Source organism: Amblyomma maculatum, chromosome 8, assembly GCF_055883805.1.
Source record: "Amblyomma maculatum isolate TAMU_Amacu chromosome 8, ASM5588380v1, whole genome shotgun sequence".
NCBI classification, from domain to species: Eukaryota; Metazoa; Arthropoda; class Arachnida; order Ixodida; family Ixodidae; genus Amblyomma; species Amblyomma maculatum.
In genome coordinates, this window is record NC_139351.1 from 115,890,500 (window position 1) to 115,912,246 (window position 21,747).

The 21,747-nt window shown below is 48.7% G+C and overlaps 1 protein-coding gene across 1 annotated transcript in view; it reads left to right on the plus strand.

Annotated features, from left to right (window-relative positions):
- The first annotated feature begins 372 nt into the window (after positions 1-372).
- The window catches only part of LOC146182244 (kinesin-like protein KIF21A), a 66,252-nt gene continuing 44,877 nt past the window's right edge, over positions 373-21,747 (plus strand). The window contains exon 1 of the mRNA XM_084577301.1: positions 373-679. Within this exon, the coding sequence (XP_084433427.1) occupies positions 645-679 (35 nt within the window). The 5' untranslated portion in view covers positions 373-644. The remainder of the gene's footprint in view (positions 680-21,747) is intronic.

The window sequence follows — 21,747 nt, forward strand, 5'->3', positions numbered from 1 at the left end:
GTGGCGTCATCTGTCAGAAGGCGACTGCACTGCCAAAGCAAGGCTACGCTTAGCCGTGGCCTCCGAGATCAAAGCTTTTGATTCGTACATGGATTCGTATGACAGAGGAAAGAAACGTCGTTCGGTTTTTGTATTCTGCCTCTAGTATGAAAAACACAAGTATGTTTCATTGTCTTCTATTTGTGAGAAGTGAATAAATAGGAGTTTTTGCCCAGAAAACTACACCAGAAGAGAGTAGTATTATGCCTGCGTTTGGCTACCGCTTCCACAGATGGGGCTTTGTGATGTGTTTTATTCGTCAGCTCACAGAGGTCTCTACCTGTCTTACACTCCATCGCGCGAGCTCGTGACGTAAAAAGAAGCGCATAAAGGAGCCGCGCAGCCGGTCGGTCGAGGAACCTGGCGGTAGTTTTTAGTTTTGAGACGTCGCTTGTGACGCTTGTGTTGTGTTGCTTCAGCATCGCCTCGCATTCGTCGTTGACACGCGGAAGCGTTGACTGTGGCGCGAATGCTCTTGCTCGCGCTTTCGTTGGGTGCATCGGACGACGAAGAAGCAGCTCGTGTCCGCGAGGATGTTGCAGGGATGAGCGCAGTTGAGCGCTGAGCGAGCCAGCCGCCGTCGCCGAGCCTCTGCCAGCCGCAAAATGGGCGACGACACCAGTGTTCGGGTAGCCGTCCGGTAAGCTTGCATCCTGCTCTTGCACCTGACTGACGTATCTCAGGTGTTCCGTGTCTGACTCGAGGATTTCGTCCAGTCTTCCATCGGACCGCTGCTTGTTCAAGGTTAGCAGTTCTCGTAACGAAACGGGCCTCATTCATGGCTTTAAAAGGGGAAGGTACCTTCTCTTGCGTGCGTCAATTTGCGCGAGAGCGCGTTTTTCCGCGTAGGTTGACGTTGTAGGCTGGCGTTCTCGGGGATCGAAATCGGCCCACGCCGAAAGCCTCAAGGACTGATCGCAGGAGCGGCTGCAGCTAGCCGTCCCGCCGGTACTACCGTCGTGCTACCATTGATCCCGTGCTGGTGCTGCCGCTGTGTGCGATGTTGACCGCTGCTGTTTTGTTTTGACACTAGGTACTGGCGTGCTCACATTTGCATGAACGCGAAGTGGATGCATTTGCCCCCGTTCACGGTCTTGTATATACTACATTGCATCGGAATTCTGTATCGCCGACGTTCTTCTGTCTCCACGAAATCTGAGGCCGGCCTAGCTCCCCTGCGCGAGCTTCCAATTGTTTGCCGGCGTCGTCTACGCGAGGGCCCCTCACGCGCGGACACAATAGCTTCCTTTTGTGAACGTTGCGGGCGGCCTCATCTTGCTTGCCTCGATGTTCAGCTGGCGTGGTATCCCTGGAGGCAATTTTGCTCCTCCTATTTTGGCTTGTCTGCGGCTTTTCTTTTTATTAGCGCCTGCTTTCGGCGCGTTGCCTGGGTCGCCTTATTTGTTCCCTGTCTGTGCTGCCTTTGCTGTACCGAGGTCGTCGGAGCGTGAATTTGGGCGCAGGTAGGAAAGGTAGAGAGGCATCGGCCGACCTGCCGTTATTACGGGGTTTATCGCACCCGTGAACGACGCTTTGCTTCATAAAAAAAAAAAAAAAAAAAAATGAGTACGCTAGAGCGGCAGACATCACAGAGCGTCATCCTTTGTGACGGCCGACGCTACGCGTGTACTTTAAACCCCCAGGGGTGTGTTTGTTTCCGCGTGCATGTCGCGTGGCAGAGCCTACTCCGCCTCGGTTAAGTGAAGAAAATAGCAAGACGGAGTTGGACGTCAATTACTTAGGCGAACAATCGCATCTGCTATCACGCTTTGTCCTGGTTTCTTTCGCCGACGTTGCGCTCCCCCCACCCCATTGCGCTCTATGTTTCCCTTTTATCCGATTCGACCCCGTTGCGCTGTCGTGCTTGTGGCGTTGACATTGATCCCATATCGGAAAGAGGGCAGATAAAGTGCTTCGTAGGTCCATATACGCGTCAACCCGGCCGCTGCTGACCTTTTCCCGCACTCCAAACAAATAGGCTCCTCTACTTATCTGATTAACCAACCCCGATGCTAACTCGCGCTGGGCGCAATCGCATCGTAGTCCTTTTTGGTATTTGCATGTAATAGGCAGTGATTTGCATACACCCCCTTCCTACAGGGACACCCTGTGCTTTTCTGGAGAATAATTCAAGTTGATTTTATTTCCCCGTTGCAAAAACACATACACAGGAGCTGCAGGAAAAGCCTCGAGATACAGCTTGACAAAACCGCAGCACCCTTTCGCTTGACAGCGGACGAGCGGCACATTCGTGGGCACCAACAATTAAGGTGGATTCACACGACGGACCGAATAGCGAATCGCTCTCACGATTCGCTGTGACGTGGCCCTACGTCAGTGATTTCCGCTGCTTCGCTTCAGTCCAGGGTTGCCAGATTTGGCTACTTTACGCCAAATTGGCTACTTTCTGAGCCGCCTGGCGACAAAAAATTTAGGTTGGCTACTTGGCTACTTTCTGGCTACTTTTGAAAAATTTTCGCCTATTCCAACGAGCCCGTTTGCGCGCTGTTCAGGATGCTCGTTTTTATGGACAGACAGATAGCAAATCTATCAACGGTAGCGCTGCAATACAATCAACTGTGCATGATGACGACTGTCTCCACCCTGTTTCAAAGGGGATGCTCTTAACATCCATCCACCAAAACCCCTTGATAATTTGAAAGTAGCGACACTCTCCTCCGCGCCGCGCTTTCCTCCTCAATTCTCCTCACGCGGCTAAGATGGTGCGGCGGCTGTGAGCTCTGCGCACGACACGCTTTTTCTCCCTGGCGCCCGCCGGCCGGCCACAGCAATCAGTGAAGCGCGCGTTTTTGGGCCAGGTCTGCGCTCCAGGATCTAGTACTGCCTCTGACTTTGTACTTTTTTTTTTTGAGCGTGAACTCCATCACCGCTGTAAAACTTCGCAAAACGAGAAAACGACCCAAGCTGGTGCTTTAAACTTTAAGATCAGAGAAAGCCAAAGCGGCCGTTTAGTCTATTTCGCTACTTTCAAGCTAGCTTGGCTAAGCATAGTATATGTCACGTGATAAACCTTGAGTTTGGATCATTGGTTAATTATACACTTATTTTGACCAACTACGGGCCAAATTAAATATTTAGTAAATCGCACTTGAAACCCAAATTTGCGCTGCAGCATCGAGTCGTATCCCGTTGGGAAGCTTAGGTCAAGTGTAAGGGCACTGTGGTAGTTAGTGATCCTCATTAATCTGCGTTAATTAGTTAATTTTGTATAAAACTAAACTTCGAGCTAGACGATCAAGTCATATACCGTTGAAAAGCTTAGGATGAATCCAAATGCTCTTAATTAGCGATCCATATTTGCATTAGTGAGCTATATGCAATCAAAACCACAATTGGAATTATAGCATCGAGTCATATACCTTTCGAAAGCTTAGGTTGAATGCAAATGAGTTGTGCTAGTTATCAAACCGAATTAATTAGTGCTAATTATTTAACTGCACTTAAAGCGGAACTTCGCATTATAGATGGCCAACTAAGGGGCAAGTGTAAACGTATTATGCTAGCTAGCCAAACTTAGATAAACATCACAACAACCGAGCTAACACACTAGCTAGGCTTACCACGAACTGCTTCGAAATGTTTTTCTTTGCCCGTGCATATTTGCGCGCAGTAGGTCTTATTTAGCGTGCACCCGCTGACAATAAATTTGTCATGAGTGCATCTTCCGTCCATAGGTTTGTCTTATCAGTGTGAAAGTGGCTTTTGCACTCTAGTTTGTTCACTGAATAAAACAGTTGCGCACTTTCAATGCGATCAATGAGCGGGGACAACCATTCATTGACCGCAATTCGCCGAACATTATTAGGCACTGGTGTCAAGGAACTTACGAATATACTCCGTATACCTATGAAAGAATGATTTCTATATCTCTAGGCAAGGTAAACGCCTCTCGATAATGTAATATTATACTTGAAAAACCGAAGGTTCCCGTCCAACGTCTAGTAGTCATGATCAAAAAGAAGTGTGTGTGATCATGTGAACACCCCCTGCACATTGGCCGTATCCTTGATAAACCCAAACCATGGTTGAGAAGGTCAACTCAACTATTTACGACAGGCCTGAACATCGTACCTGAGTGGTTGCAGTTTCGTTTCGTCGTATTCTCCTTTTGTAGCCATTGTTTGAGACGTCCAACTCCACTAACATTTTATACTTACCTTTTCGTGGACATAATTTTGTGCATTTTATACTGTTTCTAATCATCACAGAGAAGTTTTTAATAACACTTGTGTTTATCTGGTCAGTTTAGTTTTATGTCTGTTTATATAATATCGCCGTGTTACGCAGCCAGCTTTTTTTTTTTTTCAGAAAACTTTTCTACGTGATTTGGTTGCTATAAGACGCAACTGGCATTTGTTTCTTCACGAGCGTTGCAATAAAACAACTATTAAACGAATTTTTTTGGTTGTCTTTTTGCAGTGAGCGCTCTATTTACTGCCGCATGCATGGCCCCATGGCTCCTTTTTGGCTACTTTTTATTGCTCTTCCTCTGGTTGGCTACTTTCTGGCTACTTTTCCCATTTTTGTGGCTACTTTTCGTTTTTTGGACCTGGCAACCCTGCTTCAGTCCGCGAGCAGCAATTCGCGACAAGGTCGAGAGTCCTTTTCACAATTCGGATCCTTCACGGACAAGACATTTTTTTATTTATTTATTTCTCTCGCGGAACGCTTTCCAGCTATGCTCCCGGTGCCCAAGCATAGACAACGTAACATACATTGCACTAAAACGCTGGAGGAAAGCGAGAAGCGGCTTCTGACGACTGACGGCAGTCGTTTCTATTTTGGAGTCGAACTAGCCTGTTTTTGCCTTCATTCGCAGTACATGGTTTTCACAGAATTTACAGTGACAGGCTCTTGCACTGCGCGATACCGAATGCGTAAGTTTTGTGACTGCACAGAGCAGTCGCTTGAATGTATTCATCGCTTTCCTCAAGCGTTTTGGCGCGCATCAGTTTTGGCATTTGGCACGTACCGGGAGCATAGGGGCAGCAGTCCGAATGGTCGTCTTCCAAGGGTTGAAAGCAGTATTTTCATGCAGCTCTCATAGAGTAAGCGCGATCGTTTGCACTGCAGAGAACTGCCTGCGTAGTATACCACATCGAGCGAAACAGTCACCACAATACTTTGGCAAAACGGCGCAGCAGCAGTAGCTGTAGGCCGCCGCAACCCGCGCATTCACCCACCGTCCATGCATAGCCTAGGCTACCCTCGATAACAGCGCGCCAGAACAAGGCTCTCCTCTCGCGCAGTGCCTGGGAGAAAGAGTAAGTCCGCTCTGTCGTCTGCTATTCTCTCCCACCGTGTGAATGCTCGCCGCGGACGGACGGACCTCGGATCAGAGGTCACGTGACCGATCGCTTCGCTATTCGGTCCGTCGTGTGAATCCACCTTTAGACACTCCTAAATCCCGACAACTTTTCCGTGTACTTACTTTCTTGTGTCTTTCTTTCGCTGGATCACTTGGTTAGATTCGCACCAACTAGCCCAAATGGTCACAATCACATGTTAAACGTTTTTTAGTGATATTACCAAAAGTGACAGATACGGAGAAAGACAGACCAAGGAGCACTTGGTCTGTCTTTCTCCGTATCTGTCCTCTTCCCGGTGGTGCCACAATAAGATGAATACTTACCAACTTGCCCAGTTTTCTACCCTCGTTCACATTATACTAATGTGCATTCCATGAAGTCATTTGACATTATAACTCATTTCACTTTCAGTTCAGTTTTCAATCCTGTTTAGTTACCAGCAGATTATGGGACGTTTTCAGGGCTAAAAGCTGCTCTGGACAGCTTGACGTGGCCACTGAAACCTTCACTTGGCACTACACAGATGACAAAGCAGTGGGCGAAGCAATATAGTCATGATACAAACAAAATACTGTGCAAACTCTAACAAAAACAAACAAAACAAAAAAACTCCATAAACCTACAACCTGAATCGCTTTGAGACGTCAAACCCTATGAACCAAGCCTGATTTCGACTGGATTGAATTTTCTAGTCATATGGCGGCGATGGCGTTAGGGGTTAATTTCCTCCCCTCTTTTTTTTTCTTTTTTTTTTCTTTCGTAAATTTATTCACCGTACGAATGCAGCCGACAGTATTTGAAACCAGTAAGAACACAGGAGAAATTATTAATATGGCTAAAGGAGGTGAATTATCATTTTAAGTAAAGAGTATATACTTTCGGAAAGTAAAAGGAAACGGCTACCGCAAGCCGTCGCTCGGATGCGAACGCACGACTTCCGCATGTCGCTTATACGTATACGGTCTTTCGACCTGAGCCGTGGCAACGACCGCTGGTGCTCAGTTATTAGAGTTTTAGCTTACCGCGATCCGCTACCGTGATCCGCCACCGCGTGTTTCACTGCGTATGCCCAGATCCCTTGACGCCGATAGATGGCGCCACATACTGGATGTCGGCGTAGACCTGCCGCATCGGGACCAATAAGCTTGTGCGCCCTGCCCACGCACGGTAGCGGGTCACGGTGGCGGACCGCGGATCACGCACGTTAAGCTAAATCTCTCTATTATAGGATGTTTCACATCCGCCGCAATGTTTGGGGGTGGCGCTGGTGAACACAGTCAGGTTCAGGCAACACCAACGTGGCATCACTCAGGAGTAGAAGGGGAAAAGTCTTCCTTTGCCGTAGCCCGGCAGGTAAATCAATCTATTTATTGACCAGCTGAGCTACTGCTATGACACTGTTACCTCTGTAATACCTTGAGCGTTATGCGGCGAGAAGTAATCTATGTAAAGCGATTGCGTAATTTTCTTCCGGTATAATACCCCCGTTTAAAAACAAACGTTCTCCTGGCTTCTCTTTGATTTCAATGATCTTACTACTAAGCTCCAGTTTTCGTGCTAGATTTCCGGGGAATTTTCGCACCCTGGGAATTGAATCGCGTCTCGGTAGGCGCCACTGGTCTGACATTTGGTGTACATGGGGTTTTTCTCCTTTTTTTTTTTTTTTTTTTCTTTTCTTGCCCGGTCTCTGGAGGCTCGCTTCTTCCTAAGGGAACGCTTAAACGGAGATGGCGTCCGGTCGTCTGTTTCTTCCGTAGTTTTCGGAACTGCAAAAGAAAGAGTACTACCCTCCATCGTTCTTCGTAGTTCCTTTTCTCTCGGAATTCCTTCCGTTCGATTTTTGGAATGAATTGCGCGGCTCGAGCAGTACTACGGCTGTTACCCCCGCGACTCGCGCAACTATCGGCCAGGTCATCTGCGCGTGCGCACTGCGCTGCCATGGTGGACAGAGCAAAATCATCTTCGCGTGTCCACGCGAAGACGTGCTTTCTTCGCAAACACTATACCGGCGCTTTTTTTTTTTTTTTCCGCACTGTATATCGTGCGAGACCTACCTTTCAGCAACTAAGGAGTCTCTCTTACAAAGCAGCATTGACTTAAACCCTCCCCAAATAACACTGCCAGGTCAGAGCAGTTGCAAAGGCTCTTATGTTCATAACGTGGCCATTTTCTGCAGCTACTCCTCGAGAGCTAGCAGAACCAAACACCTTTGCGTGAACGAATACACAATTTTTTTTTTATATATTTATACCCTGGACTACAGCATCTCCTATGATGGTGCTCAGAAGAACAGCAACAAAAAAAAAAAATGCTGTGTGCCACTTACGGTTGTCAGTAGACATCAGTCTCAGCAACTTCAGTACACTTACATATGGCGCCATGAACCTGATTACAATTAACCAAGCATAGCTTCGCAGTGCGCGCCGCAACAGATGCATCTATGTTTATAAAGTATGCACAGCTTTTCAACGTGGCTCCTGCCCACCAAAATATTCGGGTGCCTAAAGGGTATGGCACAAAAGCTTGCTGTGGTGTTCACCCCATTTGTTATATCTGCGACAAACGGAATCCTCGACCTCTTTTAATTTAGTTGGATTTAGTGGAACTATCCAGGACCATCACATTTAGTCAATTTAGCGGAAAAAGTCCAATTCAGCCGCTTACTTGCCTACGGTACAGGTCGAAGTTAATTTAATTCGCTAGATCTTAAAGCTGTCACAGTAGATTTCATGAAAGAATGCAAGTCTGTTTTGTTCACCCACTCCAATAGCACCTTTCAGACCTTCTAAACACAATAGTATCTATTCCGTAGTGTGTTCTCCCAGGGAGAGTTTACAAAGCGCTCCAAGAGGGCTGCTGGTCTCAAGCTGTCACTCATATATAATATATAGTGCGAAGTCTCCAGTGCTTGGCCCCATTTTTAATGAAAATGCGCACCCTTGAAACATTTATCTCTTCATCTTGCCAGTTGTCATTGGGAGTTTCATAGTCTCTCTCTCTCTTGCCGTAATGTAATGCGACGGCTGCCATAAGCAAGCGCGGGAAATATAGCTGGAGCGGGCGAACGGTTTATAAGAGGTCTCTCTTTAAAAGCTCATTCGTGTTAAGTGCGTGGGCGACTGTGTTCGCGCGCGGCACCCCTTCTTGGTAGTGCAGCTGCCCGTGTGAGTGTTACGTGGAATAAGACGAGACAAAATGATAATAAAGAAAGCTGCCCCTGTCGTCCTGGGAGTGGCGGCTGTTGGGGGCACTTCAGCGCCGGCGGTAATATACCTAGTAGAGGTGGAGGGGCGTGCGACGCCCGGTTACGCAAGAACTGTGCGTAGACGGTGATATGCGCGGTCGCCGTATGTAGAACCGCGACGCCGCTGCCGTCGCCGACAATGGCTTTCTCGCGATAACGGAGGCCACATTTCGTTGCGGCCGCGGATTTGTCGCGTTTTGACCCGGTGCGCGCGTGCGTTTGCATATGAATCTGCGTTTCTTTCTCGGTGGCACCCTTTGTGCTGTTTCGTGGAAGTGAGCACCAAGCGAATTCGTTCCCACTGCAGTGTATAGCGCACTTTGACGTAAGCGCTGAATGCAGGGACGTATTCTTTTTACTCATTTTAGGCTAACCCAAAACGGTCGATTGTATATGCTGAAATCGCATCCATTCACACTGTGTGTTATAAACGTTTTAAGTGCAGCTAATGTATGCAGGGTTTTTAATTTATTCAGCTTCCTGGAAAGAGGAATGGAACGGTCCATTATAAACGTTTTTGCCTAAGATAACAGCTTTGCCTTTTTACACAGAAAGGCTGGAACACATACAGGTATAAAAGCTTAGTTGTCAAGACAAGCGAATGCAGTTTATTTGGGCACATTAGTAATTAACTGGTTGGTGCGCCTAATGTATTCCTACAAATTTGTCAGCTCCCTTTTTTACGCTAGTGCCTGTTGAAAATATAACACGCTCTATGGTGCGAAAGTATATTATAGGATATTTCATTTCCGACTAGTAACTCAGTAGCTCACAGTGCGTGACATCCCGTCCCCACCCCCGCTGCTCTTTTTCCTCTTCTCTCTCATTTTTTTTTTTTTTTTTTTTTTGCGAAAACCGCGTTTCTTAATCTCTTCCCTCCCTAGTCTGCTTAACGGGGAAAAGAATGCTTATGTACCAAACCAACATTGCTGGTTAGGATGAGCCGTGCGGCAGAGCATCCGCCCCGCATTCGGGAGGTACCAGATGGTGCCGCCGGGTATATCCTCCGGTTTTTCGATCGGTACAATGTTTCCCCCGGCCTGTTGTTCGGCTGTTCTGTGGTGAAATGCTTGGAAAAAGGGTCAACAACCCTTTCCAAGTGAATTTTCTCTGTGGTAAACTGTGTGGGTGTTGTACGTTGTAATTGAAAAATCTCGCTCCCCCTTCTCCCGCTCGCAAGTAAATCTATGAGCCAGGACCCTCATTCTTTGTCATTTAGTCGGCGCAGCCTTCAGTACCGGAGCCGGCGAATGAGATTGCCTGTGCAGTCGTCGACGTACGTCGTCCCGTCAGGGGCCGCAACAACGTACCAATGGCTTTGAAGGGCGAAAATATGAACAGGGAACCGTTACATAATGCGGCCACTGTGAACTGCTTAGTGGACGCTCTCAAAGGCTACGAAATAAAAAGATGAAAAAAAAAAAAGAGAGGTTGATGCCTTCATACTTAGCCGGATCACACCCCAAGAGGGAGCTGTAAGTGTGCGAGCTGTTCTCGACATCGACTGCTCTCTTCGTTGCATACTCGGTGAAACTGTGCTCATACATTCCGACCTCCGCCAATGCGACCACCAAGGCAAATAATGGTTTCGGATTTTGTGCGCTGCGCATCCATATATGGCTGCAGTGTTTTCCTCGTGTACCGCGCGTCCTTATAGTGCCTTTGTATGTCAACGCAGAAGACTCTAGTGACGCGCGCGCGGACGCTATCCATCTTGTCTGGTTGTCTACTTGGCTGAGACAGACGCTGCTCGCTTATGCATGCATACATGCATGTACGACCGCCGATTGTACGAGACGGTTAGAGTGCACTTTTGCGCGCATTATAAAGAGGGAGAGGGATCTCCCCGCCCGTTATATCGAGTTTCTACGCCTGGCAGCGCGTTCATTGGTCGTCTCATCTAGTACGAAAGTGCATTGTTCGTAGTAACCGTATGAAGTGTGTCCTTTTTACAGGCCAGTTGGTTCATGACCTTTCTAGCAAGTGTGTGCTTAATAAGACAGTAAAAGAACAGCAACAAACAGAAATGCGGCTTCCTCATTTTGTCCTTGTTCTTTCTGTGATAGAAAGGGTAGGGATGTGTTATTCTTATAGAGCATAAAGCTAAATACACAGGGGTTGAAGAGAGGCCTGAATGCGTTGGCCTACGTTTCGACTAGAGGACTTGCCGAGCGTGTTGGCAATAGGATGGCGCTTGGCAACGTATATTGCCAAGGCAACATATATTGCTAATATTGGCCCAATGGTTTGTGCTGGATGACACTCTCTAGAACAAAGAACAGAATGAACCGGAGTTGAAGTGAAGCCCTTGGGTGCTATGGTCCAACATTTCGACATAGACTCTGCACACAGACGATTGCTTTTATCAAAACGATGTGTGGCGACATTGAGGCTACCGCTCTGCCCTTGTCCGTTTTGACTTTCGTTTCTCCGTCAACGCCTGTTAAATGTACAATTATTTGAAATCATGATGTACTGTACCATACCAAAATTCTTCATATATTAACCAATTTTCGGAGTAGGCTACGGTTGCTGCTTTCATTCACGGCCGGCAGGTCCCCACCTCAGAAAGAAAAAAAAAAAAAACAACGAAATACCTTCGCGTTGGTCGTAATGGTCGTAATATTGCGTAACACACTGTCGTGGCACCCACAAGCTGCGCGCTTCGTACGCGCGTGTTGCCAGGGGAATCTTAACGAAGGAAAATTTCCCGGTTTAAGGGACGTGTGATCGGAATGTCCGTCATGTCCTCGTCTTCGATATCTACGTGAGCGCATGCTCAGGATTGTTTAATCTTACATATACGCATTCTGTCCACCACTGCCTTCATTTAAAAAGAAATGAACGAAGGTGGAGTAGAGACGGGCACACGGGAATTTGTCTCGGTTTCTCGAAATCGAACTTGTCATGCTTCCATGAAGGAAAAGAAGAAATAATTTGGCCTAACGAAAGTTCTTTTCCTGCGTCTTAAGAATACGCTTTTTCCCCAACATCACTTTCCTGGCAAACTCCAAGCGTTTTTCGCAGAAGTTAAAAAAAAAACTGTGCAGCCGACCTCCAGAACGCGAATTTTAGCGCGCCTCTTGTTTTTTCCCCGATGAGCTGGTTGGCGACGAAATGGTTGATTAATAAGAACCAGGCGTTCGTAAACATTTGCTGCCTGCTCGATCGGCCGTGGTTTCATCGGTGCAGGGTCATGAGATAAGTTTTCTTTCGAGTTCCTTTCGTAAGTGGTATGTATAGATAACGGCGGCCACTCTACCATGGTGGAGTGATTCGTAGCGGGATATTGCGGAGCACTCAAGTGCTTGTTATAATGCTGATAAAAGTTGGCAGATGTTCTCAAATGGATGTATTGTCCTTTCTGTTTGCATCCGGTAACGTTAACAATCGGAGTTTTACGAATCGGCGCGGGTTTTTCCCCTCTTTTATTTATTTATTTTTTATCCGGAATGTATCTGAGCTCACGGTTTCATGCGATACCGTAACGCAGCACTTTTACGTACGATTTATTCGCCTCAAAAATTGTCAGCGTTGTTAATATTCGTGGCGTCTCTTATAGCCTGAATCTCTTAGGGACGTTAAGCCCTGTAAACTATTAATGTTCGTACATCGCCATGACAACAAGCGCTTAGAAGGGCAGAGCTCAGAGGTCATACGATAGCTCATCGATGCATTTACCCTTAAAGCTTGCGGGTACATTTACGATCTCGAAGCTCTGCCCTTCTAAGCATTTGACCACTTGTCGTGGCGTTGCACGAATATTAAAAGCGCTGAAAATCGTTAATGGACTCCCATTCCAAACTTGCATTCTCTGTTGCGTTCGATTCCTTGTACTCCAGTGCACTTTCCCGGTCGAGATCACTTACTAGGTCGTACGAGAAGCATTGATTCGGTATTATCTGCGTGTCGAAATTTTCGGGCACCAGTTAAGGGTGAAAGGTTTCTCCGGGACGCCGGTTGGGAAATATGTCAAGGTGGTCAATGCCCGAATGAGTGAGGTGCCTTCGACTGGCCCAGGACAGTGCGGAATGCAAATCGGCGGGAGATGTATACGAGGGGCGTTCATGAAGTTTTTATCAGCACCATAAATTTGTACCAGTCGTACACGAGATGCATCAGGATGAACGTACGTATCTCTGCTTATAGCATAATTTAAAAATTGTGTTCTATATAGCACTGCGCAACGCACCCAGAGCATCAAATCAAAGGTGGCAGCATCTATTAGGAAATTGGAAGCACTCTCTAAGGTCCGCTTTCTGTATTTGATGGGCCGCATTTCTAGAGAAGAAATGGAAAATGGTAAAACGGCTCAGGTGATTTTAACTTGCTCTAAAAACCTGGACGACCAAAAACGGAATGACCGTCGCTCAGTAGTGAAACACACATTGCTGCGACGGAGAAGATAGTGCTCGCTGACACGCGCATTAGCGTCGAATAAAAAAAATATTGTCCCATTTCCATATTCAGCTCACCCCGTACCAACTGACTTCTTTTTTTTCTCCCTCTTCCCTCCCATACTGAACAAACTGCGCTAGTAACAATGTCGGGACGACAAAGAAGTGATTGCTAAAGTCGAGCTCTTCCCAAACGCTCAAAGTTAGCTTTACGGAGAATATTTGCGGAAGCTCCTCGAACAGTCTTGGGAGAAGAAAATGCAGATAATTGTTATTGCGACAGCAATACTACTCTAGGTTTCGAGCCGCGTGGCGCGACCGCACCCACGTGACGCTGTGACGTCACACCCCACGTGACACTACGGTGAGAGCTGGGCTACCAACTCAAGCGGTCGGCGTAGCGCGGCCGCACCCACGTGGCGCTTGTGACATCACACCCCACGTGACACTAGGGTGAGAGCTGGGCTACCAACTGCGCAGCCACGGCGCAGCGCGTGACGTCACACCCCACGTGACACAAAAGTGGCCCGCGTGGCGCGCTAGAGGCGCAGCTGGTGCTCACGTGATACGTGACGTCAGGAACGTTCATACAGTTTGGTTAAAGCGGGGCTTTATATGGTGGGCTGGCAGGAGCTGCCAACTTGGGTCTCTCGTTTCACATGGGACGGTCATGTCAGAATTAGCCTGCTAGGATCCTGGCATTCACGTTACCCCTATAGGCATTCATACGGGTTGGTTAAAGCGGGGCTTTATATGTGGGCTGAGGAAGAAAAAAAAAGAACGGTCGGTCACCCGCAGCTAATGCTTTCGCTCAATATTTGGTTCAGCAGCGTTGAACCCTTGTAATTTTACTTCACTACTGAGCAACGGTCGGTCATTCCGTTCTTGGTCATCGAGGTTTGTTAGGGAAAGTTAAAATCACCTGAGCCGTTTGACCATTTTCCTGTACGTTGCGGTATTGTTTTACACTGCCACTAGCTCAGCATAAACCTTTCTGGAACTCGCACCCAAACATCAGTCCTTATCAACGTTCTTTCGTGCCAATAATACGAACTTAATTTTCCATTGTAGCGGGCGCCGCGCGCATGCGCAGGGGCATATGCGTTCCCCTCTCCCTCCCTCCCCACGGTGCATGCGCAATAGCCACCGAGCTGTGGCTTTGTGCTGCGTGACGCGATTTGAATGTTGTCACTCGAAGCGCGTGCCTATAATCCGGTTGTTTTTCAATGTATTATTGCACGGATTCTGAACCCTTTGGACCAGCTTGGACCCTTTATCGTGCACTGTTATTTTTAGTGTAAGTGGACATAAGGCTATATATAGCAATACTTATTGGTCTGGTTCGACCGAAAGAGTAGCGGCGCATGTAATCGCGATGGACTATGCATGTGCAAATTTATAGAGTTTTAGCTTGCCGTGATCCGCGATCCGCTGCCGTGATCCGCCACCGCGCGTTCCACTGCGCATGCCCAGACCCCCCTTGACGCCGATAGATGGCGCCACATACTGGATTTCGGCACACAGACCTGCCGCGTCGGGACCAATTGGCTTGAGCGCCCCGCCCACGTGCGGTAGAGAGTCACGGTAGCGGATCGCGGATCACGGTAAGTTAAATCTCTCTTATATTTTTTACAGATTGGAGTACCTTTGGCGTGCTATACAGAATACTACACAAAAGAAAAAAACTCGTTATAATTCATTTTGCGACAAAGCTGCTACCCAGAAGCCGTTGCGTCTTGCTTCCGGCTGCAGAGCGGCTCTGAAGCGCCCTTGAGTCCTCGTATGCGTTTGTGCAACGCGTGCTGTGCGTGATGGCGGTGGCAGTGCGGTGACCCGCACGCAGAAACGTGACACACAGTTTGTGCGTGTGACGGTGTGCGAGGGAAAGAGGCGGGGTGACACTGTCGGGCGACGGTGTGTCCCTGCAGTCCAGACACGGCCTACCCATCAGTCACCCGTGCGCCAGACGTGACGGGAATAGGTCAAGCGTGTCTGTATAAACCGTATGCGGCGACCCAGGGATGCAGATTTGATTGCTTTGTGTGTCACTCTGCTCTCCGCACATTTTCTCCTTCCTTGACCCGGGCAGCACAAATCATGGGCTCAGTATTGGTACTGTGTTGCTAATGTCCGGCCCTGCATAGGACCGGGAATTTCCGACATGGTACCAGTATTTGAACACTGTTTATGCTAAATGGATATTGCCTTGAGCGTAGTCCGCCCACACTTCGGTTATTGCTCCACTAATTCCATTTAAAAATTGTCAGCCGTCTGCCGATGTCTGTCGAGATTGTCAAGTGCCCTCGGACGGGTTCTGCTGGTGTCTGTCGTGAGGTCTCTGGGTAGGTCTCAGTCCACACGTGGTAGCTGCGTTTGCGCCCCCCTTAAAATGCGCGGTGCACGTCGAAATTCATCCCAAGATCGCCTGCGTAATTTCTGATCGCAGAACTTGATAGCTTTTGAGGATCGATTACTTCGTTTTGATTGATTCGAAGAATGAACATAGCGTTCGAAGACTATACCGTTACTATATATATATATATATATATACTACGCGGTCTGCACATTGCGGTCTTATCACTGTCTAGTTTTCAAAAGATGATTTTTTTTTTTTTTATGTGTGCGGAGGTTATGGAGAGGGGGGGGGGGGGGGGAGGGGGGGGGGCGAGTTGCGTTTGCAATAAAGATTTGTTTCTCCACCTAAAACATTTCAAGGTAAAGGTTCTTTTCGGCGGTTCTGTGTTGTGCGTTGGCCTTTCGTTGTCCTTTTCTCAGCTTTGTATTTAGGATCCCAAATGAAACTAGTAGAAAGAGGCGGTTGCTTTAAGCCAGTGTTGTGCGTTTTAATATTTTTTTTTTTTCCCCTATGGGACGCATGACATTTATTCAGCCCTTCTGCTAGCTTCTATTATGTCAGCTCCGCACTGTCGTCACGAGACGTGCTTAGAGGCGCAATGCGCAGGCTGCGGCCTTTTCAAAGCCCCCATATTTTAATCCATTCTTGGCAAGCCGACATCATCACGGCGCGCAGAAAATTTTGCGGCATAATATGACAGTTGAATTTCAATGGCCTTATACGCTTAATTTTTCTTTTATGTTTCCTTTATTTCTTTCCACCCTGTGACGTGTGACTGTCAGCTGTTTTCTAGGTGTGCGTGTGCGTTGACATTGATCGCGTCATTTCTCTTCCGATGAGCCGCTGAGATTAGCGGATAGAAAGGCCGCGATGCAGCTGTGATGACGCAGGAGAATGGATGGACGACTTGACGAAATCATGCTGAACACTTGTCCGCGCTGTAAAGTTTAGCAACGCGTGTTTCTGCCCGTTTCGAACTTCGCAAGAAAATCGTACGAAATCTCGTCCTCCGTATTCTGTCCTTTTCTCTTTTTTTTTTCTTTTTGTTACGGTTATATCAGAATTGCGCGTCGGTGCCTTCGAGCAGAATACAAAACAGGTTAACAGGTTTGCAACCTGCACGGGTTCACTGGGTGGCTGGAGAACTTTTTTGCTTAGCATGTTTAACCTCTCATCTCACCCGTAAGGGCCCTTACATCATCGCTGAGCAGAATGGTTGGTTAGTTTATGGTTGGTTTAACGTCCCAAAGCGACTCAGGCTATGAGAGACGCCGTATAGTGGAGGCCTCCGGAAATTTCGACCACCTGGGGTTCTTTAACGCGCACTGACATCGCACAGCACACGGGCGCCACTCCGTTTCGCCTCCATCGAAACTCAGCAGCCGAGGCCGGGATTCGATCCCGCTTCCTGGGGCACAGTAGTCGAGCGCCGTAACCACTGCGCCACCCCGGCGGGGCGGGGCACTGAGCAGAATGAGTCTGGCGGGGTGTGGTAGCCCGGTAAGCTGCAGCAACCTCGCGTGTAGGTATAAAATTGTCCTAAAATCATGACCGTAACAGTTGGGGTGTTTGGCCGGTGACATTGCATTGCAGAATCGAAGGTGGCGCGTATTGGTCGGCTGTCTGTGTGACGTCAGAGATCATATGCCAGTAGCACTTGCGAGCGGGCCAGTTGGCTATACGACTCCGACGACCTCCGGCGCTGCATGGTTATACACAAAAAAACAATACACACACAAGAGAATTAAACCAGGACGTTAACACTGATGATGCGCTCGCTACCAACTGCCAGTTTTTGTGGTACGAAGAAGAAAGCTTCACACAAAACGTGGGGTTACAATTCGGGTGTCCATGGCACGAGATTCTGGTGACGTCACCGCGCCGGTGTACGATGTCGCATGTGTAAGAGGACATGTATGGTTACGAATGATGAAACGTGGCGTTCTGTGTAGATATGACTAACAAGCCCAAGTATCTACCCTTCGGAAGAAGGGGAATGCGTGAGTGTTCCGTCGGTGGCGCTCAACAGCAAGGAGGTGATACTTCTCCGTTTGGACAATGTGACAAGAAGTTAGACCTAATTTGTCATTATTTTCGTTTTATTTTCATTTAATTTATTCTGAATTTCTTCTGAATCTTTTGTTTACTTCTTCTTCATATTGTAACCCCACGTTTTGTGTGAAGCTTTCTTCTTCGTACCACAAAAACTGGCAGTTGGTAGCGAGCGAATCATCAGTGTTAACGTCCTTGTATAATTATCTTGTGTGTGTATTGTTTTTTGTGTATAACCATGCAGCGCCGGAGGTCGTCGGAATCATATGTCATGGCTGAATTTGCAGGATCTTCCAACTTATGCAGCCCTACCCACCTGGGACCTTTAGATCCTCGTACGGATTGAATAAAGAGATGCTTTATCTCGTCCCTGCCAACTTCATTGGTCATTGACTGAAGGGCTGGCGGCGGTGTCCATGGCACGACATTCTGATGACGTCACCTCGCCGGTGTATGATGTCACATGTGTAAGAGGACATGTATGGTTACGAATAATGAAACGTGGCGTTCTGTGTAGATATGACTCATATGCATTCTTCAACGCCCGCGGCGGCCGCTTTTCGATGGAGGCAAAAAGGCAAGGTGCCCGTGTGCTGTGCGATGTCAGTGCACGTTAAAGAACCCCAGGTGGTCGAAATTTCCGGAGTCCTACACTACGGCGTCTCTCATAGCCTGAGTGCTTTGGGACGTTAAAACCCCTAAATCAAACATTGTGCAACGAAGCATTTCACTGTGACGTACTGTAAGCTGTAGAGTATGTACAAATGTTACGCATAGTCATGACTCAGTCATTTCTTTTCTTTTGCATGTTTGCTTGCTTGCTTGCTTGCTTGCTTGCTTGACGAAAAAAAAAATACTTCGTTGTTCGCCACGCGCAGTTGCTCTCGTGATTTGTCTCCGCGATAGACCTCTCTTGCCGAAGGCGCCGTTTTCCCTCCCGGCAAGGTGACTTTAATGAGCGGAGGCAGGGACGGGTTAACCGCAAGCCTGTTCCGGTCGGCTGACCCGTTTGACGGCAGGGTGGTGGTCCCGCCGTCTCCGCCACGTGCACGCACGCACGCATGGGACGAAAGCGCATTGCTGCAGCCTTCAGACTCGCGGCCTGTGGCATGAATGACAGTTGCGGAGGTCGTTCGCCTCCTTTTGCGGCCTTCGTGAATGGCGGCCGTCGCCGCCTCTACGGACAGGCAGTCGTTCACGTGTGTTCGGTCGTCGATTTCCCTTCGTCGGAAGCCGCTCGCCCACTTCCTCTCCCGTTACGTACAGTCGGGAAACGTTCGCCCGCTGACGTATGGTAGACTTTCTATTCGCAAGCTTCTTGTTGGAATGGACTGGTCGTTTGGAAAAGTTTCCCGCGGTAGCTCATTTATTAGGGCGTCCGAGCCGGAGGATACAGGTTCAGTTCTGCAGCCGCGGAGGCAGTTCAAGAACGGAACTGAACTATCCGGAGTGCTCCACTACAGCGTCCCTCATAGCCGATATTTATTTAAAATGTTCAACTTCGCGTAGCATACGGTTTTCTTGAGCCTGATGCCGGCGTGGTGCCTTTTGTTGAGGTCCCGTCACCGCACCGTCTCGTTTTTCTGTCGTTGTTTTAACACAATAGCGTTGAAGAGCCCCGTTCTGGCAGGTTCCAGCTGGCAGGTGACATGGGTGGACATTGATTGTTCGATGCCTGTGTGACGTCACGAGACCACGTAAATAGCTTGAGCTGCCAGCTCGGGCGGCAGCAGCTTTGAGATGGGAGCAGAACCCGCCGAGAGACATAGTCGCTGAGTCAGATCCCCATACTCCTAGGTTACGAAGGCACGTTCTGGCTGCTCAAGGCGGGGCTTTAAATCTGTGGTGGCTTAAGACCGTACGTTAATTTGTATGTTTGATAGTATGTATGGGTGTGCGTAATGTGTATGTGTGTGAACACATGAAATGGCGTGTAACCCCCCCCCCCCCCCCTTTTTTTTTTTTCTAATAACATGCAACTTGCCTGATTCAGTTAGAGATGATTTAAAATGTGCAACTTCCTGTGCGTCATAAATCCATACAAGGAGCGTACGTCGCAGCGGTTCTTCAGTGGAAAATAAATTCGCCGCCACTTCCAGTTTTATGGCGGTTGTTATCCAGAGCGAGATGGGTGAAAACCACTGCGGCGTGTGCTGCTTGATTTGGCTCTTTGTAGCAGCTGAAGAAGGGAATTCTTAATTGATACCGTCTGTATCAAGCGAGCCTTCCATCCTAACATGTTCTTGTAGAAAAGAGACCATTCATTTGCACGCCACGAGTTGAATTGCTGCACGAGCAAACAGCCTGCGAGAAGCATTTGTTTTGCAGCTAGCGATGCAACACTTCGTGGTCATAATTGACCCGCCATTGGAAGCCGCTGAAGGAAACCATTAACGCTGCGGCTTTATCCCTTAAAGCTGAAGTTTATAAGCATGGAGGAAGGAAAGCTTAAGAGAGGCCCTGTCGTCATTTCTTTTTTTTTTTTTTTTTTTTTGAAGCCGGCGCGGCCGCACCGCGACCGGACGCTGCAACGTCTCTCCTCCTCCTTTACTCTTTCTCCGCGACCCTCACATACCTAGGGGCCTTAGCAACGCTGTTGCTAGTGGCCCGACTTGGCTAACCCTAAATTTTGACGTCACTTCCGCCACACTTTCTCCAGTGCATTGGGTATGGCGAGGGCCTCTCCTAAGTGTCCTCCATGTTTATAAGTGTCCACTATTTTTCTTTTCCCAACGCCACCCCCTTTGAAGAGGAGTCTGAATCATAGGTAAACATCTCTCCCCAGATGCTCTCGCTTGTGCGGCGGAACAGCTGCTAGCGCTCTGGCAAGAATGTCCAGGATACGGAGCGTCCAGAGAACGCACGTGGTACCGTCAGTGTCCGAGCGTGTCGTTGAAGGTCGCCCCCGAAGACCACCGGCGCCGTCGGTCGTCGGAGCAGAAATGCCAATGTCTAGGTCGTCGTTGTCGTCGGCGCCAGGAATTAAATCCTTCCCCATTCTCCGTCGTTTTGGCGGCCCAACACTTGTGGCGGAAGACCAGCGGCTGCAGCGCCGCTCGCATTACACTTGTATACGTGTGTGTTGGCGCGGTGGGCGTTTTGTTTGCCGAAGGCTACATGGCGTTGCCGCGATCAACGGCAGCTGCGTACTGATGGCGTCCTTTAAAAACCGTGCAGCTTGAAGAAAACAAAATTTGAGTCATCCGCGGAGCTAGTCGAGCATAAGACAGGTCAAATGACATGATTTCAGGCTGCTTCCTTTCGAACTTCGCGCGTCGAATGACCGAGAGAAAGCCACAAAACAGCGATGACGTCACATGAGCATCTCTGTTGTGCGGTTGGGGTTTGATTTGTAGGTCTAACAATAACGTGACGCCAGCATAACTATTCGGCAGTCCCCTTACTGCACGCAATTCGGGAAGTTGATTTGGCTACCATTCGTAGGTGTGGAGGTTCGTCCTTGCGGCGGTAAAACGAACTGCTCTGAGTGAGTACTCGACGGGTAAATAACGTCACCGCTAGCTTACGGCTGAGCTCAAATGGTGCTTCAGTGTGCTGTATGCATTAGGAGTGTGTACGGCCGTAGGAGGAACGGCCGGACCTCGAGTTTGGACTCATTCAGTCGGCCGACCAAATCGGCCGCGTGCAAACAGCATGTGCTCGCTGGCTACGGTCGGAGTGGCCTCGGCTAGATCCCAGCTTAGGCACCGCTTGGTCCGAGCGCTGTACCCTTTTCAGTGCTGCACCGTTTTTTCCGAGAGGTGGGGGGTTTAATGGCGGTATGCGTCGTCTCCGCGCATGCGTGCCTGCCGTGGTGCTCCTGGATGACCTTCGCTCGCTTGGGGGCGTTTTAGTGGGGTCCTTGTCTTTTATTTTTCCTTCCTCTCTGTCGCTGCGGGACCACCTTTTGTTCTTTTGTACACCAGCACCTGGAATAAGTGGCGCTACGGACGTCCCTCTGGCCCGTTATCCGGCGGATCTCTCATTTCCCGCGCACGCTGTGGAAGGGGAACTCTGCTCGATACAGCGCCCGTCGAACATCTGCAGCATTTCTCCTCTCCTGAAGGAGGAACGCTCGGTTTGGTGCCGTATAGGTTGTACCCGAGTGTCATTGGTTTGTCCCAAGGGCTGTCTTGCGGCATCTACTCGGCTAAACACCCTAAACTTTCAGTTTGACCCCTTTTCCCGTCAGTGCAGCCTCCAGAATACGCGCAGACTTCTTTGTAGACGCTTGATTTGTGTGTGTGTGTGGGTGTGTGTGTGTGTGTGGGGGGGGGGATGGGGGGGGGGGGGGGGTCACCGTGGCTCCCACTGTTGGCAACAAGACTT